Here is a 26,942-nt window from a genome sequence, read left to right as displayed (position 1 = left end):
CGTATCAAACGCCCATCTCTGCAGCCCTGGACATGACTACACCCAACCCTCGCCTCACCGAGGCAGCGTACCAATGTCTCCCTGAAGGTCCTCTTGACATCGACAAGACCTTCTATTCAAAGCTGGGGGAGACCACACCATCATCTCGCACTCTTACCGAATCTTTCGTTCTTCCCATTCGCAGCGGTAAAGCTTGGAAAGTCCCAGCTGGATCTATATGCCGCATCACTGCTGTCGAAGGAGCCCAGGTCGGAGACTTGAATATCTGGTCATTTCAAAACCCTCGCGAGAGGATGTGGGCTGCTAGAACGAGACAGTTGCAAAGGGCGCATGTATCGATTGGTGATAGACTGTGGTCTGTTTTGCCGTATTTGAGGCCGTTGTGTACCATCGTTGGGGATACACTGAAGGACTACGGGAAAGACGGTGAGGGAGGAAGGATTCATGATTTATTAGGGACAAGGTGTGACCCTTACGTTAATCGGATGCTCAGTGGAAAAGGTAAGTTCTTGACTGGTCTCTTTCCCGATATGGTTGCGATCCTATATTACGATGTGGCACTCACTACCGATGCCCTGTGTTACCACAGATTTCGATTATCACTGTCACTCGAACCTGACGCGGGCCGTCTTGCCCTACGGTCTTGCCGAGTCCGATGTTCACGATGTTCTAAATGTCTTCCAGTGCACTGGTCTCAATGACAAGGACCAGTACTTCATGAAATCATGTCCGGCGAAGAAGGGTGACTACTTCGAAGTAAGTGTGACTCTCCCTTCGAGTGTCAACAGCCAAACAGCCTAGATGTCGCTAATATATACAATCTACAGTTTTTCGCAGAGATAGACCTTCTCTGTGCACTTTCTACTTGTCCAGGCGGAGATCTCTCAAAAGCGGTAAGTCCGAGACCGTCTTCATTTCCGTTCGAGCTCATAATTCAACATTTGGCCTTACGTTAGATGTGGGGTGAAGGGGTAGAAGGAGATGACCCATCATTAGAGTGCTGCCGTCCCTTGGGTGTCGAAGTATTCAGTCTACCGCCAGACTTACTTCAAGGATGGTCTCAGCCGATCGAGGCTTTCCAAGCGTACAAAGGCGGTCACGCTCTGCGGGAAGCAAAATGGGAGAATGTGTAAGGACTATGCATCACTGTGTCAAAACAAACTGTTTTACACAAAATAAACGAAGCACAAACTCGTGTAACGCAGTTGTACATATGTATACAAATTTGGACGTGTCATAAAAGTGCACAGAATCACAATTATCGGTCCACGACGGAGCAGACAAATCGCAGCATGAGATCTCGTGTGCGACGATATTGTTCACTGAACACGAGTAGACGTGGTACGGCGTCGTTTGACAAGGGAGAGAAGTTTGGCTATCCGAGATCTTTTACAAACAACCTCGCCATCTTCGTCGTCGATATTGGCCACATCAATTTCCTCCCCACCTGGACTCCATGAACGATCGTGAGTGTCGTCGATAGAGACCAAAGACTGTGATGGGTGTCGGAAAGGCGAATATTTTTTGAGGAAGCTAATGCGAGATGTCGGACGAGAGTTCTCGACGTCCGTGGAGGAGCCCACGCAAGTGCGTGTGGGCGAAAACAGGGAGCTCGCGAATCCCGGACGAATCGATGCGAGAGCCCCTGCAGGTGGTTGGGAGTCTTCAAGATCTTCATCATCGCTGATCCAGTTGTCCTGTTCAGCGCTGGGTAGACTGCTGGCGAACGTAGCATTCGAGCTTCGCCGACGGACCCGAGCTGGGAGGCTGAATCTATGCGAAAAATAGCCGCCCGTATTCTCTGCAAAACTGGTGCTTCGCGCCCACCGCACGGAGCGGCCAGAACGAGCGGAGAATATTGAGGTCGGCGAAGGTGAACGGCGATCATTGCCATCAGGTGGATGAGTGGGTGAAGGCAATGTATCGAATGTAATGCTGGATTTCTGTCGAATAATTTGTGATGGAAGGGAAGCTGGGTCCAATGTCTTGCCTTCGGGAGTGAAAGCAGCTGACTGAGTCGGCTCAGTTGTGCAGTCGCTTATGTTCATTTCAGGTACTGTGGACGCTTCCTTGAGCTGCACCTGCAACGTAGAGGCTGAGGATCAGCTATTGTATAGAGTATACCCAGCACCATATAGAATACAGACTGTATCTTGCTGATGGCACATCAAAATTACATGTCATAGCGCCGAGATTAATCGAAAAATTCCACTTACCCTGATTTCGCCATCGTCACTAAGGGGAAGTGAATCTTCCGCCGCGAGTGAGAAGTCGACACCAAGCTGGTCTGGTACGGACTGCGCGTGAGGTTCCTGGCTCGAAGAATGCAAGTGTAACTCCAGAAGGCGAACGCGGCGTATGAACTTCAGATCTTGGTCTGTGTCTTCTTGGGACCCAGGTGGCTCGTCGAGTGATCGCTGTGAAGAGGGATTTCTAGCGATGTCGCTGCTTCGTGCCTGTCCTCCGGAATTGTTCTCGATCGGACCGTTTGAGACCGTGAGCCAAGTTTGACAAAAAGTACTGGAAGGGAGGTGAGTCATAGATAGGCACATAATAAATTTGCTTGACTAAAGAGGACTCACCATTGTATAACGAAATTGTCCGTAACAGACAAAGTATTGAGTGCTCTGTCGCAGCTTGTGCATACCCGATGACGATGGTCGCTGTCGTATATTCTACGACGGAGGACAGCGTTCATGTCGATGGCCATACCCGGCTTGACTATTGCTTTCCATTCTTCCACTGCAATGATCACCGAGGCACTAGCATCACCAGGCGAGGTAGAAAGGTCATAGTCTCCTCGTTCAACGAAGCGGCTGCCTGGCCGATTTTTGAAGAAAAACTTTAGAAAATCATCAAAGAACTAGAACAGACGTATCTCAGTACGCGTAAACCACGAGTAAAGGATATAATGTGTTCACCTCTGACGTGGCGAACAAATCCATAGGTAGGTCGATAGTATGACCCAGGATGTGTCTAAGCTGAATAGGACGTTGGACGGCCCACGGATACCCGAGTGCCTGCGGCAGTTCCTCCATTCGGCGAGAGACTTCTACCAGAGCGATTCGATGCTGATGGCATACATCCTCTACACAGTCAAGTGCATGCCTAATACGAGCAACGAAGTCAGTATAACATCATTTCATAGTCCATTGCCAGTGTGGAGAACGCGTAAAACGCAGACATACCAATAGGAAACAGAAAGCAGAGCATTAATCCTTCCAACTTGATTTGCTAACTTTCTTCTGATCTGTCTAACGTCCTCCTTCTTATATAAAGCCCATTCCACCTTCATCCATGAGTCTCTAATGACGCTGCCGGACCCTCCTTGCCTCAAGCTTCCACTATATCTCTCGATATCCTTGTAGAAATCTGCCAGGAGTGCCGCCGAAGAGAGTAAACCCTGATTCATGGCATTCCTCACAGAATTGGGCAGCTTCCGAGGGCCGTCGTGGATTGCCAGGGCCTCACGTACTACGTGAAGAAGATGTGAAAACGAATCGAGCTCTGCAATGAGAGCTTGATGGTCTTCGGAGGCCCCTGCGCTATCGCCCAGTGCTCTGCGCACTTGTAGGACAAGACTGATGAGAGAGATGACATCGCCAAACGAGCCAAACGTGAAGCCAGCAAGAGACATGTCATGAGCGAACGATGGTCAAACTATCTGTGGCAGCGGCGTCGCGGTGTCGTGAGTGTCAGACAAAGAGACAGAAGTCAGCGGTCAGCGCCTCTCGTGAGCGCCCGCTCTGGTACCATAGCTGTGCTGGGAAATATAGATAGTTATGGTGATGGAATACTTATCAGAAGGACGTTGTACTGTCGAACCAAGAACCTTGCACTGCATGATTCCGAGTCGGAAGTCTCGGGGAGGATGTCGGGGCCACACAGGCGGCGGACTGCGTGTGGCGTAGGTACTCAAATTGCCACTCACAATTCAAATTCATTGCACGCCGTGTGTGGACCGACCTCAAGGAATCAGTCCCAGTTATTTAACGATGTTACTCAAGGCTCATTCACTGTTCGAATCGACCGAGAGACGAATTACGCATAAGAGGGAGAGAAGCTGAGGAACGAATACAAAGCAGTCACGAGGATTGAACTCGAAAATATGAGTACAAGAAGAAAACATCAGAAGTAGAACTTCGTGAATGAGGCGAGTCCGTATAACTTTTCACTGCGCCAACGTCCACACTACGCAGCCATCAGGTTCGCAGCGCTACCGCACTGAGTACTCAGGGGTGATGGACGTTACCTTAGAGGACAACAGGGACAGCATGGTGTCATGCCGCCATGTACTGATCATGACGAAGAACGGAAAAGAGAGCTGTGGGCACTAAGTAACATGTGGTAATATCAATGTCTCATGGGTATGGACGAGAACATGGTCGTTTCGGGGTAAAGAACAACGTCTGGGCTCATCACCGCAGTCGCCCGCTCATCCACAGCTTGCAGTCGCATCGAGAGGTTCTGATTATTCTAGTTGTTTTCGGAACATAAGTCAGGTTGTGTTGGTTCCACCGTACACATAAAAGTAGCCAAACAAACCTTTATGGTGAAATCGGCTGGCGCGAGCCTGTCGTTCTGTGCGATCCACACTAGACAGGATATTAGGAGTTCCGACAGGCATATGCAGAGGGAGTTCTCGTCTGCTTCTAGTGCTGATGAATCCCAAACCCTGTTGAACTGTGCGGAGGCAGAGCTCGCATACGTGAAACATCAAACATGAAGGTGTGCTGACGTTGATTGTGGAATATCTGAATGGTTCGTTTGCGTGCATAGAAAAACAGAGCCATGACCATGTCATCAGCTGTGCACAGATGAGAAGTGCCACACACAACATTGCTTACCATCGTTTGCCAGTGCTCGGGTTTCTCTAAATAGGATTTCCGTAAGAATACCTGGGTAAATTTACCATCCGAATAGTCGAATCCCTGATTCAGACGCGCCAGAGAATGATGACAAGAAACGAGCTAAAGGAGCAACGACTGCGAAGTCAAGGATAATGTACGGAGAAATCAGCAGAGCAAAGTCCAAGTAGTACATCTGTATCTCTTGACCGTCACTAAGGAGGGACTTGTGTGGATCAGGGCGATATCAGTGGCCAAACAATTGGGGCAATAACACAGCAGACTCTCGATGAGAAAGAGCGCAACCATCTATGCATGGGTTGGCGCCCGCGGTGAACTCTCCTCTGCGTCCCACTGATGACACGGTGACTGGAAAGGGGACAATGCCATCTCTCCTCTGAGGCGTGCAACTGTGGACACAGTCCATCAATGCCCTAGTCGAGCTACAGATACCTGTGGCCGTGCCCTTCAAAATTGACGATGAAGAATGGATTCAGAGCCAGATACAAGGAAATATGTGTCCACAATGGCACTATCAATCATGGTGGCAGCGCATCAGAAACATACTGCCCCAGAACGGATATCGCGACCCGAGTAGTTGCCAAGTTCCCATCGACTCCTCATCGTGGATTACGATAGAAAAATAAAACCGTATGAGAGAAAGATGATTGTCGAGCCTATTTCAGGCTCACACAATGAGAAGGATCAACAAGGAAATTTGCAATGCGATTTTCGCCGCGGAAAGGTGGGGTAATAAAGTACCGTGGGAAAACAAGACGCTACGGAGTCATCGGCCAACGTCTATTTCTTGCTCTCTACCTACCGTCTGCTACCATCTAGACAAGGTCAACCTCAAGCCAACAAAATGGCATCCTTCTTAGCTTTGCGAGCTAATGCGGCTTCGCGCTCGGTCGTTCATGCACGGTCCTTCGCCACGACAACGCGGATACTCAATAATACCCCCAGACCCCCACCACCCATTGATGATTCCACTTCGGCTTTGGACTACAAAAGATCTCACCGTGTGCGGCCACCACCCTTGCCAGTGATGGATCTGCCAAGACAGAGAACTGCGGAGGAGGCCGTCACGAATATCCTCTATAACACCCCGCCTCCTAGCCTCCAACCGTTTAAAAAGTGCGTAGCAATAGCTTACAATACCATGAGTCACACTGAAATCGAATCCGTTGGCCATCTGAAGGCATGTCCTGAACTGTCTCGTGCAAAACGAGCCGGGTGTGTTATCCCGCGTCTCTGGTATCCTCGCAGGACGTGGTTTCAATATCGACTCCCTCGTCGTATGCCGTACCGAAATTCGCGACCTGAGTCGGATGTGCATCGTCCTCAGCGGCCAGGACGGTGTAATTGAACAGGCCAGACGTCAGCTAGAAGACCTTGTACGTCGTACCTCGTCTCAGTACCTCCACGAAGCTTCCGGCTCATAAACTTCATTCCTCCTATCTCGTGTCCAAATATCCCTTTCCTTCCGTGAACTGCGGTCACCCTCACAATCCGTATCGCTATAGGTCCCCGTATGGGCTGTTCTCGACTATACCGAAACCCGAACAATCACTCGTGAACTGCTCCTGGTCAAACTCTCCATCCTTGGGCCCGAATACCTCGAAGACCAACTTCAAGGCGGACCCTCCCACGAACCCCGTCGCATGGGCCGCAACCCCCAAGCCTATGCAGACGACCAAACCGAAGGTCAAGTCAGTCCCGAAAAACTAGAGGCCGAAATCAACCTCGCCCAGAAATTCGAGCACCCCGAGTCTGTCCTCCCTCACGAGTCCTCTACTACGGGTGGTGGTTCCAGCCAGAAGATGTTGACGCCGTCGGAGGCGTTGAGACAGAGACATCAGCATCTGCAGAGTATCCATGTATTGGCGACGCAGTTTGGAGCGAAGGTCGTGGATGTGAGCGAGACGTGTATTATTGTCGAGATGAGTGGGAAGACATCGAGGGTGGATGCGTTCTTGTCGCTCGTCAAGCCGTTCGGGATCATTGAGAGTGCTCGTACCGGTACGTCGAGCTCCATGCACACGCTCTATCCTGCCCACCTCTCTATCCTATAGCTTGCTCTGGACTCATTCACTGACTTGTGGCGTGATAAATAGGTATCATGGCCATGCCCCGTACACCCCTCGCTCGCTCGCCCGACGACGACATCTACGCCGAAGAAGCCGGTGCCATCGACGCCAGCTTACTCCCTCCCGGTTAAACGTCCTTCGCATCTATCCTTCCTGCCTCTTGCGACACTCTTCCTCTTGGTTGTGTCCTACTCTCCACACCACCATCTGTGGCCATCTAAAAATTATCCTAAGTCATTGACTTGTTCATGGGTGATGATTACTTATCCAATATGTGATGTTGCCCGTCTGTGCTTCTTACCAATGGTTACCAGTGGTCCGATCCACCCGGGTCTGCTCGTGCAGAATGTAGTGACAGTTCTCGCTGTGCATCAAATCGGCCTATTCATGAGCTGTGAGATTTGAACGCGCCATGCCTACCAAGCTGAAGATGGTTCAAACGGACTTCAATCTGGTGAGGCATCCGACTCAACTGATCAAACGTAGCTATTGTTGAACCCAATACTTGAGAGGAACGCATCGCCCTGGAGCGTCGATCAACAATTTGGGAGGAGAGTTCGCCGCGAACAAACATGACAATTCGACATTGGCATGACCGGCTTCCAGGGCATCTCCATAACGAGAAAAGTGGACCAAAAATTCTGCCACAACATATGGACCGACGTTGGGAGCGAAGCGAATAGACACGACCCTCGAGCCAGAAGGGACTGAACGAGCACGATGAGCATCGGCATTTGACGTGCAACCACCACACTTATGACCAGATACAGGCTAGTGAACGGAGGAAAGAGACAGATACAAGGGAACCAAAATAGAACGAGGTCGAAGGTCGAACGATGAACCATATCGAGTGACGGGTTAGAAAGGGTGAGCGAGCAACAGCGAATATAATAAAATACGGCGAACAGGGGGGTAAGTGCAACTGTAGCGTAGAGGGAGGAAAGGAAAGGAACGAGAGATAGGAACCCAGACAGAGTAGGTAAAAGGAGTAGTAGGGAACGGAAGCGAAAGGGAGAGTCCTTCGTGCGTGTATAAGTATGTAGTACTGAAGCTCTGATATGTATACGTTTGTCCGCCGATTGAGAAGCACCCATTAGGAGAAGAGAAGCAAAGGAGGTAGGAACGGAGGTGATGGGAGTGCTTGGTGTATACTCGAGTAGAAGGATGCATAAGTAATTGAAAACCGAGGCCATTGATATCACAAGGTCCGCCGTCCGCCTTTTGGATTGAATGGGAGTGGGTGACTCGACTGGGAGGAGGAGAGATAGAAGGTGATAGTAGGAAGCGAGGTGACTCAGAAGGTACGGTACAGTACAGGTTCTAAAAACGTTCGTTTGGTTTTCGATCCCCGACCGACGAGATAGCCCGAGCGTTTCATGCGCGAGAAGGAAAAGGGAAAGAGGACAGGATAGAGATAGAGAATACTAACAATTGTGACATGTACATAATGGACATGGACGAAGCCGAGCAGGTATAGATAACCGTGTAAGAGGAAACCGAGGGAGAGAGTGAAGACGAGACTGGAATAGAACACAGTAGATTAAGAAAGGCACAGCGCGCGGACTGCGAAGGGTAGAGAGGATGGAGGTGAAATGAAACCTGTCCTTCAATAGATGGTCGGATGACGAAGGAAGTGAGGTGATGGAGGCAGGATGCGAAGGCGAGCAAGCGAAAAAGGCCCATGCGAAAGTTGGAAATCAAGAGATAATGATACCCATATATTTTCCTGCCACCACATATGTACAGGTTGCAGCCCGAACAGGAATGTAACCCAAAGAAAAGACACCACCGCCATACGAGATGGGCGGCAAAACAAAAGGCATGTGCATGAGAAGAGGCCATGCTATAAATAGCCATATTCATGGAGACGTCCTCTTGGGCTTGATTATGCTCCAGGAGAGGGAGTCAGGGGAGTATTGCTCAGACGAGTTTCGTAGGTTGGTCTCGGGGGAGTAGTCGGAGCCTTAGCAGTCGGACTGGAGGCCGTGTTCGAAGAAGTGCCAGTGCTGGAATTCACTGTGTCGTTCCCGGTAGTGCTCGGAGTGGCGGTGGCGGCGACATTGGCGTTTGTGTTGGTCGCATTTGAAAGTTTTCGTTCACGATGCTCGGCACCATGACGCTCTAAGGCTTCCTGGATCTTCTTCATCCATTCGTTCGCGACCTCGCTGGACTGTGCAGCGAAAAAGGCGGATTTATTCGTCTAGAGCGGAAAAGCGTCAGGGTGCAAGCTATCGCGGAATGGGCCAAGGAGAGGAAGTAAAGAAAAAACAACACACCGTGAAGACGACGAACTCCCTATCGCTCTTCTTACCAACACCCGTGATGATCCTCCTCGACTCCTTCTCCCTGTCCTTTTCTTTCTCCTTCTCGGATGGTCTCAACCCGTACTCGCACTTGATCACCACATTCCCACCTTTATGCTGCTGTTTCAAGCATACAAGCCGATGCGATGTGAGTGCCAGTTGCCTCATTTTCGGTCTTCGAGGCGCAACAGGAATAGGGAGCAGGAGCCTGGACGTCCGCCGTTTGAGGACGGTCTCTTCAACGGCAGAATGGTGGAGAATTATTTCTCCTGGTGCAAGGACAGAGTTCCTGCAAGGTCGTCAGTCTCGCGCTAGGAGAGGCAGGCGCTACAAGAATCGCTCACCAATCCGGCTCAATAGGCGTCACCTCCACAATCGGGGCCCTGGTCCGTAGTCTGCCCCGGTTGAACGTAGCACCCCAGGCCGCACCCAACTTCTCCACTGGACTCCCATCTGACGAGCCCGTTAACGATCTGGAATTCCTCACATGCCCGGGCACCGCTATCGGTTCGCTCTTCATCACCACACCTGCACTCGTTTCCTCTCCTTCATCCGCCATCCCTAACCCTACACCAGAGTCCGCATCAACATCCGCTGCCCCGGCGCCTACTCCTTCCACAGCGCCGGACAAAGTTTTTCCTTCCGGCGGTTCGTCACCCTCCAGAATACCCATACCCATACCCGTGCCCAATAGCATCCCAACACCCGGCGGCACGACCGACTCGCTCGTCTCTGAACTCGTGTCCGAATGTGCACCTGCCTCTGTCGCAGTCTCCGCCGCATCACCCTCCTCTGTCGGCACAGAGACAATCCCCGGCTCGTCCTCATCATCCCTCACAAGACTATCCCTCTGCGGCTCTGCCAACTGGAACTGCAGTGCCCCATTCCCGTTAACCCTCGACCTGTGAATTTTGGGTGCTAACATCGTCCTCTCACTCATCCTATCATCGGTCACCACCTGTCCCAGCCCCGATGCCCCCGCCACTCCGAGCGTCCCAGCGTAGTCCGGCAACTCGTTCAAAGGTCCCAGGTCCCCCAGCGGCGTCGGTGGCGTCGCATGGACACTGGTCCCATTATTGTCTCCTCTCCTCCCTCCTCCGAACAACCCGAACTCTGTCCCCTCCCCATCCCTCGCCCACTCGATCCCGTCCTCGCCCGCTATCCTCACTCTCTTTCCCTCCTTTCCCTCCTCTGTACCGCTTCCCTCATCATCCTCCTCATCCTCTTCGTCATCACTGTCCAGCGCAGAAGACGACTTGCCCTCCTTTCCTTCCACCAAGGCGTCCCAAGCCGCGCCCACGTCCTCCCACTTCCTCTCCAAACCCAAATCCTCTCGCCTCAACAGTCCAGGCTCCAACGGAGGTGCCGGATCGCTCCACAGTTTTTCCCAGACGATGGACGCGAAAAAGGGATGCGAACGAAGGGCGGCCATCGTATTGTCCGAATTTGCAGGGCCGGCGCCGAGCCTAGCCGCTGGATCTTTGACCTAATCCCAAAATGAGCATTGGAGCCCGGTTGGACGAACTTGGAAGGAGTTAAAAAAAGGAGACATACCAAGAGCCTCGTGATGAGATCCTTGGCTTGCTCATCGAAACCTTCGGGGAAGGTGTAGTCGAGCGCCTTGATCTTTTGCCAGGTAAGGTATTCGGTAAGCCCGTGAAAGGCGAATCGACCGGCGATCATCTGGTACAGTATGCATCCAAGCGCCCAGAGATCCGAACTTGATGCACATAAGGGCGAGGCCACGAAGGAATAGTGAAAGGGGACAATGCACTACCTTTTGCTCGTTTCATTCCGTTCCAACAATTCCGGTGATACGTAAGGTGCACTTCCGACAAAGGTCTTTGGTGCATCGGCTGATAGGGGCACAACATCAGTTACAATATTCGTCGAATAGTAAATCAACTGCCGTAGTGATGTAGCCGGACTCACCCTCTCCGAGATCAATGAGCTTTCCGGTCCCAAAATCCGTAATTTTGATGCGAAACGCGTCGTCGAGAAGCAGGTTCTCCGGTTTGAGATCTCTGCATCAACATCGCAATAAATGTGTCAGGCTGTGATAGGTGGCGGCAAACTTCGCGGAAAGGAGAAAGGACGGGTATTGGAATGCAGGTGCGTGATGCGGATAACGTACCGATGGATGACACCCTTGGAATGCATGTAGTCAAGCGCGTCGACAAGCTGGGCGCCATAATACCGCGAGCATTCCAACGACAGAGAACCTAGCCGAGATATTCGGGACTGAAGTTCACCATTCTTTGCGAGGTCGAGTACGTAAACTATAGACAATGACACAGGATTAGTGAGAGCAAACACGAGATAAACGTGGCTTGGCGTACAGAGAGACCACTCGTCATGAAACGCGGCATGGAGACGGACGATGCCAGGATGACCGGGTCGGAGCCTGATGAGAGTATTCTTCTCCGCGTGTGCAGTCTGCAGCTTATTGTGGCGGATAAGATGGCTCTTGTCGATAATCTTGATCGCGTATTGTTGACCCGTGCCGTGATGTGTAGCTTGTAATACCTAGAGGTGGGTTTAAATTTTGCGGCAAAGTTTGTGTGAACGAAGAGACTCACGGTGGAGTATGAGCCCTCTCCTAATATCTTTCCAAAGTCATAATCATCCGCGCTGGGTCGTCCGGCCGAGCGAGAACGAGTGCGGGACTTTGATTTTGAGGGTGCGCGGGAGCGGGCTTGTTGTGCCTGGACCTGTGGGTGATCGTCAGGGAGGCCTAGCTCCCTGGTGAGGTATGCGGGTGGGCGAGTCGAGCGAGGCGTTGTGGGGCCGCCTGGGCTGCGGGAACGAGGGGAGGAGAAAGTGCGGAGTGGACGAGGGCGGCTGGGCCCAGGAGTACTGAGCAAATTCGGATGGGAGTTGTCCTCTGAGCTAGACGAGGTGGAGATGACAGAGGCATTCCTGCTCAGATCAGCGAGCGTCGGTCTGTAGGCTGGCTCCGGCGAGGGCGTCGCCTCTTCGACGGTAATCATCCAGACGAAATAGCGGGTAAAGAAAAAAAAGAAAAAAAGAGACTTGTTGGACAAGGCAAGGGAGAGGTGGCAAGGGTCGAGCAGTGTTAGCCTGAAACTAGCGTTCTGTTCGAGAGCTCCCCTCTGACGAAATCATCGCCTTGGGAAACAAGTCCTGAGCACTGCAAGAGCCGTTGACGGCGTTTGACGAGGGCCAAGCGTGGTTGGGGTTAAAAGCAAGGATGGAAGCAAAGAAGTAAGCGAAGTTGTAGAGCCGGTCTAGATGACGTTTCAAGTCCCGCTACATCTATTTGTAATCCCACTAGCAATAAGTCTAGTCCCTCCACGTGGGCTACAATTGTCACGATCGAGCCCGGACGCGCTCGACACTAGCTTGCCCGACGTTCGCATCGTTCCAGAGCACTTTACCATCGACGCCGACGATGTCCGCACCCGAGGACCCCCACACGTTGCTCTCTGCCTTCCATCTGTTCACTGACCCTGAGAAATTACCCACAGAACCACCCCACCCATTCTCTACGTCTGCAGAGCAGGCTCTTGCGTCTCTTCGTGAACTTCTTAACGCTGTCGACACCGTAAACCACTCGACAAACTTATATCTCGCGGGTCCGTCTCTTAACTCAAAAACAGTCTCTCTCCTACGCCAGGAGGCTGCAGGCCACGATCTGTTGCACCTCGTCAGTTTCCGATTCTCTCTCTCTTTCCTAAGAACCACGAGCGTGGTCAGACTGGGTGGTCCAAGTAACTTTTGACGTGAAGTTCTTTCGTGGAGCATCACTTCACCTTTTTCTCGGTACATGCGCATAAACCATTATGAATTGTGCCATCGGATGTGCTTCTGAATCGCATCCGAGTTTCTGACGACCGATGTGGCGTTATGGGCCACACTCTGACATATATCGGGGCAGACATAGAGACTCGCCTTTTCAGTGTGACCTGATCTCGCCTCTTGGGTCTGCATTTTTTTTTCGCAACATCGCGCTAAGTTTATTTGCCCGCAGACAGACCAGCCAACACGTCCAACAAACCATCACCGCCGTCCGCGAACGCTCCTCCATCCTATACGGGACCGACGTTCCACTCTCCAAAGACGCCATCCCCGACTGGTGCATCTCGCGGATATCAGAATGGGGTAAACAAGTCGGTATGGAGGCCTTCCTCGAAGCCGGACGTGACGGCCGAAAAACCCTCGCTCTCGCTGGAAAGGTCCTCGTACTCGACGTGGATTTCATCGTTCAACCAACAGTCGACGTCGCGACTTTGAAGACATCGTATGCCGTCACCAGTGGAGCCTCCAATGATAACAGTGGAAGCGCTTTTGCCTCGCTGGATGGATATTTGGTCGACATGCTGAGGGATTGGTTGAAGTCTGTTCAGAGCGACGACGTATCCGGGATTCCGACTGCAAAACTCGGTCGAAGAGTCTTGGAAAGCTTACGGTATCTTATGACGCTCGAACAACTCGCCTCGAAGGAAGGAGAACGGGGAATCCGCTGGTTCAGCCATGAACAAGAACTCGGTGACAAGCTCGAGGGGTTTGCAAAGACCGAGGCCCAAGTCGTGGCTCAGTATGTTTGCTCCTTCACCTTGCCGCACGGTTCATTTCTGACACGGTATACCAGCGAACATGGTCTGAAGGAGGCTCCTTTAGATATTCTCCTTCTCCGAGGCCATGCCCTTCCCCTCCCCTACTTGACCTCCCCATCCTTATCCTTCCTGGTTCACCTTTCACCTCTCCCCTACCTTTCCCTTCTCCGATCGACCCCGCCTTCTCCCCTTGCTCCGCCACCTACAACACTCTTATCATCACTGCCATCCCTCTCTATCCCCTTTGCTCACCTCCGAGCCTCACTACCCTCCATTTCACATTCCCTCCCCGGTACAACCCTCGCCACACTCCGCCTTTCCCCTCTAATCTCCTCCACCCGTCCCAACCCATCCACAAACGACTCCGACATCGAACTCGAGCTTCTCGCTTCTCCAACAAGACCCACGTTCCCTCTCGCACCTGCGGCCGCAGGCTTCACGCATTCGTTCCCCATCCCTGAACAGGGCGGCTGGGTCTGGCTGCTTGACTTTACCGGACAGAACGAGCTGGGTGGTAACGTCACCGGACAGCCAAGATCAGGGAGCGCAGGGGGGAGGAAAGGTGTGGTGATGAGTCAGAGTAGGATACGCGAGGTCGAGGGCGTGGTTAATCCGCTGAGCGATATGATTGAGAATATGGGAGATGGGTCGGGTGGGATGCATATGAATATGATGGGGTATGGAGGAAGTCCGAGTTGGGTCGATATACTGGTGCGTTTGCTCTCACTCTTATAGCGACCTGCGCCAGAACATGGGATAGCTGACCCATGTTTCTCAGCTAAACCCGGACCAGCAAGGATACAGCCAAAATTATATGAAGGTGGAGAGGTATACTGCTACTTATGTGAGTTTATCGTTATTTGTGGAGATCAAGGGCCTGTGCTGATACGTGGATGGATGTAGACATCACCAACAGGTCTTCACCCGCCTCTCCAATTGCGGCTGGATGTCCCAGACGAGCCAGGCTTCCTTCTCGAGCAAGTACAGGTGTATACGATGAAAGAGGTTACGGCTATCCTCGAGGTAAGTATTCACAAACGAAACCTATGTTTTGACCCAGCTATTGATCTCACCACACGCCACATTCCCCTCCGTAGATCGTAAAAGAACAGTGCTGGTTAAATTCAATGCTCGAAAGCTGCAAATGGACGTCCGAGAGTCCCGATGGACCCAGTCCAATGACGGACCCCATGGACGCTTCCACTGACAACGAGCAAAGCGCAAACGAAGAAGACGAGCTGAGAGCTCTTTTGGACGGTAAACTCCATCTTCTCTCTCCCCAAGCCCCATAACACCACTCACACTGCAACAGGCACCTTCACACCCTACAAGATCCCCGTCTCCCTCTCACTCCCCACCACCCCCTCCTCTCCTCAAATCCCCCTCGCAGATACCCTACAAGCCTCCTCCCTCTTCAGCTCCCTACCCCGCCATTCCTCCGCGAATCACCCGCGTCTGACCATGTCCTTCCCCGAACGGCCACCAATGTCGGGCTTAATCGACGTCGAGATCCGGTACGAGCCGGGACGGAAGAGGGGGGTGGGGGTAGATGTTAGGGGCGCGATGGGGGTGGATTGGGAGGGGGAGGTGGGGGAGGAGTTGGAGGAGGCTGTGAGGAGGGGCGGGGGATTGGGCGTGCCTGGGAGAGTTTGGGAGAGGGCGGGGAAGATGGGAGGCCCGTGATGGATGTCTATGAGACATGGCGGGCCCTTGGGCGGTACGCTGAGAATGTAGGTTCGAGAGGAGTTGGGCGAGGCTGTGGGAGGGTGCCTGGTCGAAGGAGCCGCAAAGGCGTTTGAGAGAGGACGAGGAAGATAGGGCATGCGTGACAGATGCTTATGAGACGCGGTTATTGAGGGGTCGGGGCGATGGAGCGGAGAGAGATCGGAGTTGCGGGATTTTCTCAGTCAAAGTAGTCTGCATTCTCCTTGCGACGGAGTTTCAACGTCTCAATGTCAAAAGAATTTTATTTGCTTGTTATGCGCGGAGACTCGGATGTGCACAAATTGGGAAGAAAGGGCGCGCCATGGTTTAGGATGGTTGCGTTGTTGTCCGTGAGGCATCGTCTGTGTCGCCGTGACGGTTGCATGTACAACTTGATCTCGGGGTTGGCGGCCAGGCGAATTAGGAAATTGATGGTATATAATGTTGAACCTACACACTGACAAAGTCACGACGGCATCACCTGGCATCACTCTTTGGCTGAAATGACTCGAGCGCGTGAAACTGCGGGTCGATCTGTCCAGGAGCAGGAGGGGAATCAGCTCCATAGATTTGGCGTCTAGCGTCGCTGCGAACGGCCTGTGCTCTCATACCGCGTACCGGCAACGTAGCGGTGCGTTTCTACAGTTGCAGCTTCTTGTTGGCTGCCAGCTGACTTGCAATTGACAGTTGGCTTCGCTTCCGGGCAGAACTCTAACCTGCTTTGTGGCTTCTTCGGTCGACAATAAGCAACATCATGGCAGACTGTGAGCGTTAAGTAGCCCGTACAATTCGATGCGGATGACCATACCCTGTCGAGAATAACGTCCATCAAGTCCCACAGCCTGGCTCCCAAAGTAGTCGGCGCCACAACGCTCGCAACCGGAGAACTGCGCGACGAAGAAGGTTCAGGGCAGTGGCACCGAGTAGAATGTAACGTGACCGTAGTACTTCCTCCATGATGGTTCCTCACGAGGCACTCACCTCTTTCTCTCTTCCTTTCTGTTTCAGTTTACTTTTACTTCCTCCCAGGTATGTCGCAGCGCCCACCCCTCATTTATATGTTTGCGATCGTAATCGCCCAAAAACCACTGAGATATGTGGCCGACGCTTAAGTCTTAGCCGCGGCCTTCGCGTAATACTACCACAGCCGGTAGGACGGTTGTCGGTGTTAAGGACACGCAACATATCCATCGCCACTTCCTGGTCATGTCTGAGGATGGGATCCCTCTGTCATCAGGTCGTGTCCGCAAACGGCTGGAATCATGATGATCATGCTCTTTTCGCGGTCTGCATGCGTATTCGAAGCAACCGCCGGACCAGGTCCCGACCTTATTCACGTAACGCCTACCGACCTGGGTCAGGCAAAGCGCACACATCAGCCGTTTCTTCTGCGTTTCGCTCTAAAGCTAATTGCCGCCATCCGTAGCTAACTTATCTCAGTCTTTCTCACACGAGCGCATTCTTTCATCCCACCCATTCCCGTTCTCGTCCTGGTCTCGTCTCTCATCTCTCCTTCTCTCTTCCCGCTCTCTAGACTCTGCCGTTTGCAATGTACCATCCAGCACCGCCTAACGGACCTCGTACGCTTCATCGCTCTCGGTCGACCCTTCTACCTTTTGCACCTACTCTGAGCTCGGTCTCGCACGCATCTCAAGCGCTCAACCAAGGCTACGTCAACAATAGCCTCAACCCGAACTCTAGTCCTTCACGACGGCCTGGTACACCAATCCAGAAGCCACACCCGAGCCCTTCACGACCCGCGCTCAAGCTCAATCTCACACCTTCACCCAGTCCTAACTTTCAATCCCGATTTTCTGACCATCAGCAAGGCTCACCAATCTATGACGCACGTCCTGTCACGGGGCACAGGAGAAATTCATCCTCTCCAGCGTCTCCGATGCAAGTTGATGTCGACGAATCATTTGCCGTTCCATTGAACTCCAGGACCATTCGACCAAACCAGACGCATCGACAGACGGATGCGCTATCGCCAAATAGGCTCTCTCGTGCGTACTCTGTGCAAGATCTGCGCCGTGCAGGCGTCTTCTCGTCGAGCAATCCTGGACAGGAGGCGCTGGAGCGGTACCCGCATAGCGATTGGTCTGACGATGTCTTGGAGGTGATTGATAGGCTCGGAGAGGGCGTAGGTGGTGCGGTTCATTCCGTGAGACATACTCGGACAGGGACTACGATGGCGAGGAAGACGATCACGACGCGGGAGGCTCCGATCAAGCAGCTCGTTCGGGAGCTGACGATGATCACTACGATCTCGCACCCAAATATCGTGCACTTCTATGGGGCTTATATGTCCCCTTCGTCCAGTGAAGTCAAGGTTTTGATGGAGCTTTGTGAAGGCGGGAGTTTGCAAACAGTGGTGGAGAGGATCAAGAGGAGGAAGGGAAGAGTGGGAGAGAAGGTCGCAGGGCGATTAGCGGAGGGTGTGAGTGGTGGATCTGACTTTATCGCGTCTCCATCTAACAGAACCATGCACTTAGGTTCTACAAGGACTGGCGTACTTGCATTCAAAACGTCTAATTCACCGTAGGCGTTCCCACGTCAACTCTAACTGTTCGGGAGCCATCCATGTTGACCTACATGATTGTAGGCGACATCAAGCCTTCGAACATCCTGCTCTCCAGACAAGGTATCATCAAGCTGTGCGACTTCGGTGTCTCTGGAGAACTCGTCAAGTCTCACGCCGATACGTACACCGGCACTTGCTACTACATGGCGGTTAGTACTCTCCTTTGGACCAACCTTTGTGTTGGATCTCATACTTTGCGGTACCTCCTATAGCCGGAACGCATCACGGGAAATGAGTACTCCATTCGGGCAGATATCTGGAGCACAGGGCTTTCGATCCTCGAGCTGGCTCAGAACCGGTTTCCATATCCTCAGGACTTGCCCTTCATCGATATCATGATCCACATCAGCCAATCCGAGGTACGATCTCTCTTACTGCGGTCTATGATGCTTTTCTCACCCTGTTACAACACACTTCAGCCTCCCCAATTGGAAGACGACCCGGACACAAAATGGAGCGACCCCATGAAGGATTTCATCCGATTATGGTTCGCATGTCGCTTTGGTCGATGATGTCGCGTCTGATTAGTTTATCTTGTAGTCTGACGGTCGATCCGTCTCAACGACCAACACCGAAGGACATGTTGCACCACCCATGGATCGTCAAGATGATAAAAACCAAGGTCGACATGGCGCAATGGATTTGCGATGTGTGGGGCTGGGACTCGCCTGAGCACCCGAGGTGCCCTCTTAAAGAAAAGTGAGTGGACTGTCTTGTTGTTATCAGCCTTCGCAGACGGCCGTTTTCAAAGTTGATGTCATGATTGGAAAGCTGATGCGGTCCACATCAAGCGTCCCTTGCCCACTGCCGTGATCTCCCTTTGCACAAATCTCGGATTCTCACTTCATCTGTCACTCCGCCGCATCTGCGACACACGCTCTCTACCATTTATATCTATTCACAATTCTGTTCACCTGCACATACTCCACACAATGCACCGTCGCCTCCACCCCACGCATCTACTTATTGGATCTACACTCATCTTATGCAAACCGCTCTCTTGGAACTAATCATCGCTGTGCTCGAGTTATCTATTGTACCCGTACCCTACATTCTCTCCTGGTTGAGACATATCTTTGCCACCTATTCTTATCGCCTGCACGGGCCACTCACTTCGTGCTTCACATTCGTTGCTCTGCACCTCGCATACCTCGCATTCTTTTCGGAACTTCACAAGATCGTAAATACGTACATACATTCTTTTCATACAAACCTAGATTACTTCGGTGTTGTGGATTCAACCAGTGTAATGGGCCTGTGGTCTCACAGTATTTATTCGTTGACATGGAATAAGGACTCTTTTGACACGGAAGGACTAGGATGGCCACGTAGGCTCGGGAAGCTGTACAGTACGATCGAGCTAGTGCCACCAGTGATAGGCTAGTCCTGGTCGTGGTGTAAACAAACAATGTTTTGAGTAATGTCAAAAATACAAGAAGATCCGTAAATAGATGGAACACGCCGCGCAGGCAACGATTGTAGGGGATCGGAGAGACCTGTCCAAGGCAATTGAACGAAAGTGATGAAGTGATTCTGTTGAAGAGTCCAAGAACGATAAAAGAGCGAACATTTTGAAAAATCAGTGACAAGAGTCGCCGCCTCACGAAAACGCAAGGGATAAATCACAAATAAACCAGAATGAAGACAGGGAGGAGATCATAAGAAGGAAACAGATTGTGAATCGCCTCTTCGTCGGTTTCGTCCATAGTGACACGGACCGAATGTGGTTTTACGAGGTGTAGTGCGAGCTGGGCCCACTGGGGCAGAGCGTCAGAGTGACATCGAGAGTGCTGCAGCTCTCGACGACGAAGTCCCTCTGGGAATTATTTGCACCATCGTTGTCTGGGAAGCTGACAAGTCCAACAAGTGAATATTAGTACTCGGAATACCGCACGGTGGACAGAGAAAATCAGTGGAGAAAAACCCACGCGTATGCATTGTAGCAGGTGTCTTCATAGAACGGAGAGTGCGGACCAGGGCCTTCGTTGTTAACGCACCCACCGCCGACAAGAGGGAGAGCACCTCCGGCACAGGCAGCGGCGGAGGAGCAGCAGGGACTGAAGCAGGTATATCCGAGTGAAGAGTCACCCGGGACAGGCTAGATATGTAACGTCAGTGAGTCTTCATGAAAATTACCCAAAGAAAATGTTGTATTTTATAGGTACTCACGCATCCGGAGCTCATGGTACAAGAGAACGCATCGCAGTTACCGGCTGAAATCTTCATCCCGACGTTGTAACCATAAAACATGCTAAGGTCGTAGGTCACGATTCCCGGAACCGCCCACTGGCGCGATAAAAGAGAGAATAAGGTCGTGAAGAGAGCCACATATATACTGATGCATACCCAGTTGAATTCGGCCCTCGAGAAGGGTGTACGACCATCCCAAGTTGGACCACCAGTGGTGCATGCAGTACCTTCAGCATTGCAGCCAGTTCCTGAACATAGATCCAGAGTCCATGGTCAGAGCTTCGGGCATTAGATGAAAGTAAAACACAACTTGGTGACTTACCGACGTTAACTGCGCCATCCCAGTTGCTCGAGATGTGTAGATTGGCACTCTGGCCTGCGGCAACCGCGACATTGTTGTCAATAGTACCAAAGCTAGACTGCATATAGAGGAAAACCGGATGGGGGCAAGAGTTGACCACATTCAGGCTCTGGGCGTGAACCAGAGCGGCGACGGCCGCAATGACAGAAAGGAGAGTGGGGAACATATTTGGGATACGATGAGTGATATGGAGGCTTGGAGTAGGAGGGTAGAAGAGATGATGAGCTCGCCTGTCTTGACGACCTCCCAGCTCTTGAGGTTTTATAGGGGGGTCTGCGGCGAGAAATGCCGCTTCCTGACTGCAAATTTGGCTAGTCGCCCGTGGTGATCCACACATTGTGTTAGTAGGCTGGCGCTATGATTTTCGGTGGTGGATGAATCATCAATAGAACACATACATCCTGGAAGAGAACGTTTCAGAGTCCACGAGAATACGAGTTTGAGCGCATAATACGAAGACCTCGATGCTTGGATAAAGGTGACTTTATTGTCAGAGGGTCTGGTACTGATATATCAGTACTTGGTGAACAGGTAGCCAAATGAGACTGTATATTTAGTATACTGTGCACATGGCCACTATAATGGCTAGCGAGCTTCTGCAGGTCAACCCGCACATTTAGGCCATGGAACGGTCCTGGTATTACTGCAGCGTCGCATACTAAACGACAAGAGCCAAGGCTATCAGATCCACCGAGAGAGGAGCTGACACTTCACAGTCAGGGCCAAGTACTGCAAGAACAAGACGTGGCATTTGGACAGACACTTCGAAACCGTCGAAGACAGACTACTGTTTCAGGTCTCGTTGTCCCGGTGGTTCGACGACAATGAAACTTGATGCTGACAGCGCCTCAACGAAGGAAGCAAGGTGGTCGATGATGGTGCTTCAGCATAGAGTTACGAAGAAAATGGGAGCGCCACAGCTGAGGTTGTATGATGTATACGCGCGGGGCTGATAAACACCATGAAAAGTCCTCTTCGGACGACATGAACTACAACAATGATGAGAGTAGATGCAGAAGCACTGGCGATGCTTGTTTTCGAGAAGTAAATATGACGCCTGGCCTGAATTAGCTACACTAGCCTCACGAGGAGGGAGCAAGAAGGGATTCGGCGAATGTTGACCATCGTGAGCGGTGTGAGAAGAGCTTCTGTGAGGCTTATAGGTTTCAAACATATGAGATGAGTCTGACGAAAGCGTGGTGCCGTAAAATACAGCAAGCATGGATGCAGAGGTGGCCAAGGGCTAAGGTGACGAGGAAAGTAAATAAAAACGCACCGTCGTTTGTCCGCCTCCGGGATTGGCCGAAATGGAACGCTATGTGGCGTTTGGTGTGGCGTCACCACTCTCAACTGTACGGCCTCCGAGTCTTCCTTCGTCATTCTTTTCTCCTTGTGACTTGTTTTGCAGACGATGCCATCAAATAATACCTTTCTGGGAGGCCTAAACGTTACAACTGATGAGGACGGAACCACGGCTTTTCGGCCGTCGTCATCGACGTGGAAAACAGCCACGTCGCATACCAGGGGAACTTTGACTGAACAACTCGTTTATGCGCACCCTCGAGAGATGAGTGGTACCAAAAGGTGTCGCACTGACGAGTGTCAATGAAGCGTTGTAATAATCCAGAATTAAAGTCAATAATGTATGAGCTACCGCCCAGTGCAGATGATCTTGTAGATTCCTGAAGATTGTAACACGAGTGAGTCTACCACAGTTTTACAAGATGAACAACCGGATACGTACCATATGGTGAGGAGCGACTCCTATACAGGCGACCTATCAATCCACGCAGCGACACGTTTCAGCACGTCCGTCCGTTCAGGCTCATGCCATGTCATGATTATAAAATCGTGGATCGCGTCCTTCGGGATGTCAGAAATCACCTCCACTCCGTCCGCCTCCAACTTCTGCACCAAAGCCTCTGCATCATCATAAAGACGTTCAGCACCTCCCGCGACCACATAAGTATTAGGGTATCCTCTATACGCTCCGGGTGCGTCGATAATGTGTGGCGAGAGCGGTGACATGTATGGGTTGGATTCGGCCTCGGAATCCGGGAGAGGGCCGAGAAGTAAATCGCGCATGTGTACACCGAATTTTTCACCGGGGACGGATATAAAAATGTCTGTGTCGCGGTTAATGTAAAGGGAAGAATCGGGTCCATCGCGAGACATGGAAATGTCTCCGCAGGGACTAGAGACAAGCATACGTCCGGGAGGGGGGAATTCAGGTAGACGGCTCTCAACGCAGTATCGCACGCACGCCAGCGTTAGGTTTCCGCCGGCAGAATCACCTATGTCACGTCCTCGAATTAAGAGGGGTTGACAATTTGAGAGAGATTTGGAAACTACTCACCGGCAATGGTAATGTTCTGGGGAAGAAACCCCATGCGAAGAAGGTAACGGTAGCCAGCGAGAGAGTCCAGGACGGCAGTTGGAAATGGGTTCATTGGTTCGTTGTGCGCACAGAGTCGATAGTCAGCCGCAAAGACTCGCAACAGTTCCTCGGAATGCTTCAGAAGCCCTCTGGGAAGGCTGGCAGTGGTGTCGGACGGATGAGCTGAGCCAATTGCGAACGCTCTGTGCATTCCGATTCAGAGGCAGTCAGTTTCAGAACAATATAAAGCAGACGCACCCTCCATGCAAATGAAGCACCGTCTTCTCTCCTGGCAGAGCAACATCTCCCGGCCATACCGTTCCTGCCTTCAACTGCCAATATCCGGGCAACCTCGTAGCAGGCCTTACTCCCGTCTGCAGCGCAGCGTCCTTGATAGGTCCCACAACCAGGTCATCACCCAACCCTTCGACCCAAGCGAACCGCGCGTTATTCTTGAGGGACGAATTGGGAACCTCCAGCGTAAGGTCGCACCCAAGACTCAGGCCCACTTTGGCCGGTATGGTGGTCAAGTTGCGTAACAAAGCGATCTGTATACATCGTTTGACCGTCCAAGCAGGCCGTGGTCGATGCGAAGGAACGCAGTATTTAACAGTCCAATACGGAAGTTTGACGAAGAGGAGGTAACCGAGAAATCCGACGAGGTAGATCGTCTTGAATGGCTGGTGGTGAAGGAGCGGAGCCATGTTCAGGTGCCGGACCGTTGTCGTACGACCCAAACTGCGAAACACCCTAGCAGTTGCACCGTTGCAGTACAACCTGCTCGGAAACGGTTGTAAGCGAAAGTGAGAGGTAAGTGGGAAAATGGAAACGAGGTGTATGCCCATGCATGAGTGCCATTGCCGATGCTCGTTTGAGCCAGAATCCGCAGATCGGGTTGCCTGCTATGAGAATTCGTTGAACTCCGTGGGAACATTCCCTTCGGGAACGAACAATGATTGTGGCCCAGACCATGACTAGCGACGGCCGGCCCAAGTGTGGTATTGCTCGTTATTCCTATATACAATTATAAACACTAGCCCACCGTATTATAATGGTAAAGTAAACGTAATGCAGAGTGACGATAATTGTCGACTACGAGAACCACAAGGAGTAGTGTCTCAAAGGAGAATTATGGAGGAGGATATAGTAAAACAAAATGCGTGGAAGATTCGACGAGATGCTGCATAAAGAAATTATGGGAGCGCAAAATCTGAGCCGTCCAGGAGAGAGAGAGAGAAAGAGAGGGTGAAGCGCAGCGAGAGGAGGCCAACCTCAGGCTATAAGGCGGATTTTGCAGGTGAGGCTTGGGCATGGTCGGGGTATCGGGTTGAAAGATGGTTTGTGCGTTCTGTAACGTAAACTCTGACTTGACAATGGCACTCTAGGCCTTTCCTATGAGCTCAAAGATTATATCACATCAGCGAGCATACTTAGACACTTTATGATCAACAACACTAACAATTGCGACAGGCATCAAGCTATGCCTCGATGAGTGCCAGAGTTCGACGGGCCCGCGATGGGTACCATCTCTATGTCTCCATGACCTTCCCCAGTGTAAACCTTGTTATCGGTATGAGTATCGGTATCGTCACGAAGAAAAATAAAAGAGCCAGGCCGCTCACCACCGGTACCAGTGTGGAGGTCCTGTCGCCCGGGGCCTCTGTAGGGTCATCCTCTTCTCTTGCAATCTCATAGTCCGTCGCTTCTTCGTCCTTCTCAAAATGTGAACTCCACCAGCTGAGATCAATAGGCGCCCCAATACTGCCGAGGAAACGATTTTGAGTGAAAGTGAAGTCTGAGTCCAAGGTGACACTCTGCTCAGAAATCGTGGAGCCTGCGAGATCCATAGTCTGGAGATTGAGATACAGGCGGTTGACGAGGAGGTTCGGAAGTCTGGAAGGAGTGCAATTAGTAGCCCGCTAGTATGGTGTGGGAAGTGCTTGACTTACACGGCGAAGTAGGGTGATAAGACAGTCGTAACTAGGAAGAAGGGGTTTGATGCAGCCTACAACCACACGGAACCGGGTGTCATGGCCCAAATTGAAGATATTATTGGGAAAGTGTAGCTCACTGAAGAGGTGGAGACCTGAGTAGCCCGATCTTAGTTGCGATCTAGACGAAGAAATTCTCTGTACATACCAATTCGAGAGTAAGGTTTCCAGCGGCGACGATGGATACCGAACTGGACAATAATAAGTGAATGATGGCCAATCGAGTTCAGGAACTGACTACTTACAGAAAATACAGGGTCCCTATGATGACACCAATAAGGATCGTTCCAACACGAGCTGCATTCGCCACTCACCATCTCTTAAAAGAACTCCGGTGAGCCCTTTTCTCCCTTGTTTGCGCATCTGCATGGCATGCCCATAGATCTTGTAAAGGGTCACTCCGAAAACAAATGTATCGAACGCCAGAGCCAGCACAGCAGCGACGATGGAAGCTATTCAGTCATTATTCAGATTGTAGACTTACTTCATACAGGAGAGAGACATACATCTTTGTCAACGCAAAATGTTAGTGAGCCCAAGACCATTGGTTAGACGCGTATTCCAAACGCACTGTTGATACCCGGTGTGATTTGAAGCGTATTGTGTGCACATGGAAAACGCTTGGAATGGTGTTCCTGCGGTGGATACACCAGCATCGAGACTAGGAGTAGCTTGCTGTAATTATTGTCATCAACTTGATGAGGACTTCGTTGTAACCAATATTCAGTTATGAAGTGGAACATACCCATAAGTCCATTGCAAATCTTCCAAGAAGGATCGTCAATGCTATAGATAGAATTACTCTGTTTCGACCAGAGATAGCGTAGACCCTAAGAGCGAACAGCACTAAACTGGAACGTCAGACACGATCTCGTAGGTGAATGGAACCGACCGACAATTCGTCGTAAGAACCGTCATGATGATCATGACCAAGGTGATTATATTGAGTGTGTTGCAACTGAGGAGAACTGAAGGTCAATATTTGCATCTTCCTTCAAAAATAGCGTAGCACTCACGTCTTGTCAGATGCCGAAATGGGATTCAGTGAGACCAAAACGATGATGTTGAATATACCAAACACATAACGGTTCACTAGAAACATCATGGCTGTCCCCGTTAGTTTACTTGACCAAACAGCTTCGATCTCCATGGGCAGGGTCTGGACAAAGTCGACAAGCCATAACGCTATATGAAACGAAGATCAGCAAGGTTTGGGCAAGAGCTTCGAGAGAGAGTCGACGAACTTGTTGCAGAAAGCTGAGTATATATCGAGATTATCCTGCATGCAGTCACGTCGTTGATTCCAATCTCAAGACGAGGAAACGAAGCACTTACCACAACTTGTCCTGGCTGATTATTTGGGACAAGCTCGTGGTGGACGTCGACATGAGGAAAGAGTGCAATTCAGAAGGGGCTGGAGTTCCTGTATCAGACTCGCCCCTTATACCTGAGACCAATTACGGATAGATCGTGAAGCGCCTCTGCGTGAATGGTAGCAAGGCCTTCTCGTCATCATTCATGGGAATTGATTGCAACGACTAATGGATCAGATGGATCTCCGGCACAGGTCGCTGATTCACACGCGAGAAGTCTGCTTCGGCTCCTTTGCGTATCAACATCCAGTAGACCTTATATGTTTCAAGTTTACTTGGAACTCGTTGGCGGAAGATCTGTCCGATCCACCAATGAGCTTTCGCAAAAAGTTCCAAGTTTTTACTAACATATAAGCCCTAGTAGAATGAGAACTCTGCATGTGCCTCGACAGCCTGAAACGTACACAACCCGCGAAGATGTGTCTTCGAACCAAAAACCAAACGTTAAAAAAGAGGATATAGAAAGCTAGTTCGGGAAAAACCCTAACCTGATTGCTCCATGGCCTAGGTAAGACGCGAGATCTAAAGCCGTTTGGTGATCGGAT

The 26,942-nt window shown here is 51.3% G+C and overlaps 9 protein-coding genes across 9 annotated transcripts; 4 read left to right on the top strand and 5 right to left on the bottom strand.

The window, feature by feature from the left end:
- Nucleotides 1-32: 32 nt before the first annotated feature.
- STEHIDRAFT_162184 (uncharacterized protein) lies at nucleotides 33-1,133 on the top strand (the record flags this gene model as incomplete). Its single annotated transcript, XM_007309795.1, has 4 exons — nucleotides 33-501; nucleotides 590-756; nucleotides 828-893; nucleotides 957-1,133. 4 exons carry the CDS (start codon nucleotides 33-35, stop codon nucleotides 1,131-1,133), a joined length of 879 nt encoding a protein of 292 aa, XP_007309857.1.
- Nucleotides 1,134-1,319: 186 nt separating this feature from the next.
- Nucleotides 1,320-3,637, bottom strand: STEHIDRAFT_134821 (uncharacterized protein; the record flags this gene model as incomplete). Its single annotated transcript, XM_007309794.1, has 5 exons — nucleotides 1,320-2,081; nucleotides 2,217-2,520; nucleotides 2,583-2,863; nucleotides 2,922-3,108; nucleotides 3,189-3,637. The coding sequence occupies 5 exons, from the start codon at nucleotides 3,635-3,637 to the stop codon at nucleotides 1,320-1,322; spliced, it is 1,983 nt and encodes a 660-aa protein (XP_007309856.1).
- A 2,050-nt stretch (nucleotides 3,638-5,687) lies between these two features.
- STEHIDRAFT_142422 (acetolactate synthase) lies at nucleotides 5,688-7,300 on the top strand. Its single transcript, XM_007309793.1, has 4 exons — nucleotides 5,688-5,984; nucleotides 6,049-6,244; nucleotides 6,374-6,869; nucleotides 6,965-7,300. The coding sequence occupies exons 1-4, from the start codon at nucleotides 5,713-5,715 to the stop codon at nucleotides 7,066-7,068; spliced, it is 1,068 nt and encodes a 355-aa protein (XP_007309855.1). The 5' UTR covers nucleotides 5,688-5,712; the 3' UTR covers nucleotides 7,069-7,300.
- Nucleotides 7,301-7,802: 502 nt separating this feature from the next.
- Nucleotides 7,803-12,430, bottom strand: STEHIDRAFT_150188 (kinase-like protein). The gene is made up of 9 exons (XM_007309792.1): nucleotides 11,820-12,430; nucleotides 11,580-11,766; nucleotides 11,375-11,519; nucleotides 11,173-11,264; nucleotides 11,018-11,096; nucleotides 10,795-10,960; nucleotides 9,585-10,726; nucleotides 9,214-9,529; nucleotides 7,803-9,137 (listed from the first exon to the last, which is right to left on the bottom strand). The coding sequence occupies exons 1-9, from the start codon at nucleotides 12,228-12,230 to the stop codon at nucleotides 8,823-8,825; spliced, it is 2,853 nt and encodes a 950-aa protein (XP_007309854.1). The 5' UTR covers nucleotides 12,231-12,430; the 3' UTR covers nucleotides 7,803-8,822.
- Nucleotides 12,431-12,652: 222 nt separating this feature from the next.
- STEHIDRAFT_66835 (uncharacterized protein) lies at nucleotides 12,653-15,500 on the top strand (the record flags this gene model as incomplete). The annotated part of the gene is made up of 8 exons (XM_007309516.1): nucleotides 12,653-12,907; nucleotides 13,236-13,798; nucleotides 13,853-14,331; nucleotides 14,380-14,528; nucleotides 14,596-14,661; nucleotides 14,721-14,840; nucleotides 14,915-15,074; nucleotides 15,130-15,500. The coding sequence occupies 8 exons, from the start codon at nucleotides 12,653-12,655 to the stop codon at nucleotides 15,498-15,500; spliced, it is 2,163 nt and encodes a 720-aa protein (XP_007309578.1).
- A 1,918-nt stretch (nucleotides 15,501-17,418) lies between these two features.
- STEHIDRAFT_66877 (Pkinase-domain-containing protein) lies at nucleotides 17,419-18,808 on the top strand (the record flags this gene model as incomplete). Its single annotated transcript, XM_007309518.1, has 6 exons — nucleotides 17,419-17,961; nucleotides 18,017-18,062; nucleotides 18,127-18,254; nucleotides 18,318-18,464; nucleotides 18,525-18,592; nucleotides 18,646-18,808. 6 exons carry the CDS (start codon nucleotides 17,419-17,421, stop codon nucleotides 18,806-18,808), a joined length of 1,095 nt encoding a protein of 364 aa, XP_007309580.1.
- A 1,026-nt stretch (nucleotides 18,809-19,834) lies between these two features.
- On the bottom strand, nucleotides 19,835-20,822 carry STEHIDRAFT_162178 (Osmotin thaumatin-like protein; the record flags this gene model as incomplete). The annotated part of the gene is made up of 5 exons (XM_007309791.1): nucleotides 19,835-19,955; nucleotides 20,034-20,203; nucleotides 20,275-20,391; nucleotides 20,452-20,543; nucleotides 20,618-20,822. 5 exons carry the CDS (start codon nucleotides 20,820-20,822, stop codon nucleotides 19,835-19,837), a joined length of 705 nt encoding a protein of 234 aa, XP_007309853.1.
- Nucleotides 20,823-20,931: 109 nt separating this feature from the next.
- Nucleotides 20,932-23,822, bottom strand: STEHIDRAFT_125453 (alpha/beta-hydrolase). The gene is made up of 5 exons (XM_007309790.1): nucleotides 23,292-23,822; nucleotides 23,013-23,236; nucleotides 22,401-22,950; nucleotides 21,933-22,338; nucleotides 20,932-20,970 (listed from the first exon to the last, which is right to left on the bottom strand). Exons 1-3 carry the CDS (start codon nucleotides 23,735-23,737, stop codon nucleotides 22,421-22,423), a joined length of 1,200 nt encoding a protein of 399 aa, XP_007309852.1. The 5' UTR covers nucleotides 23,738-23,822; the 3' UTR covers nucleotides 20,932-20,970; nucleotides 21,933-22,338; nucleotides 22,401-22,420.
- A 684-nt stretch (nucleotides 23,823-24,506) lies between these two features.
- STEHIDRAFT_162176 (uncharacterized protein) lies at nucleotides 24,507-26,412 on the bottom strand (the record flags this gene model as incomplete). Its single annotated transcript, XM_007309789.1, has 14 exons — nucleotides 24,507-24,593; nucleotides 24,656-24,926; nucleotides 24,983-25,038; nucleotides 25,105-25,119; nucleotides 25,173-25,215; nucleotides 25,270-25,285; nucleotides 25,339-25,476; nucleotides 25,516-25,532; nucleotides 25,596-25,699; nucleotides 25,770-25,870; nucleotides 25,921-25,982; nucleotides 26,041-26,209; nucleotides 26,269-26,303; nucleotides 26,360-26,412. The coding sequence occupies 14 exons, from the start codon at nucleotides 26,410-26,412 to the stop codon at nucleotides 24,507-24,509; spliced, it is 1,167 nt and encodes a 388-aa protein (XP_007309851.1).
- Between the last annotated feature and the right edge of the window lie 530 nt (nucleotides 26,413-26,942).

Source organism: Stereum hirsutum (assembly GCF_000264905.1).
Source record: "Stereum hirsutum FP-91666 SS1 unplaced genomic scaffold STEHIscaffold_18, whole genome shotgun sequence".
Lineage (NCBI taxonomy): Eukaryota > Fungi > Basidiomycota > Agaricomycetes > Russulales > Stereaceae > Stereum > Stereum hirsutum.
The sequence above is the reverse complement of the archived record's forward strand: the minus strand, read 5'-3'. Positions and strand labels throughout refer to the sequence as shown.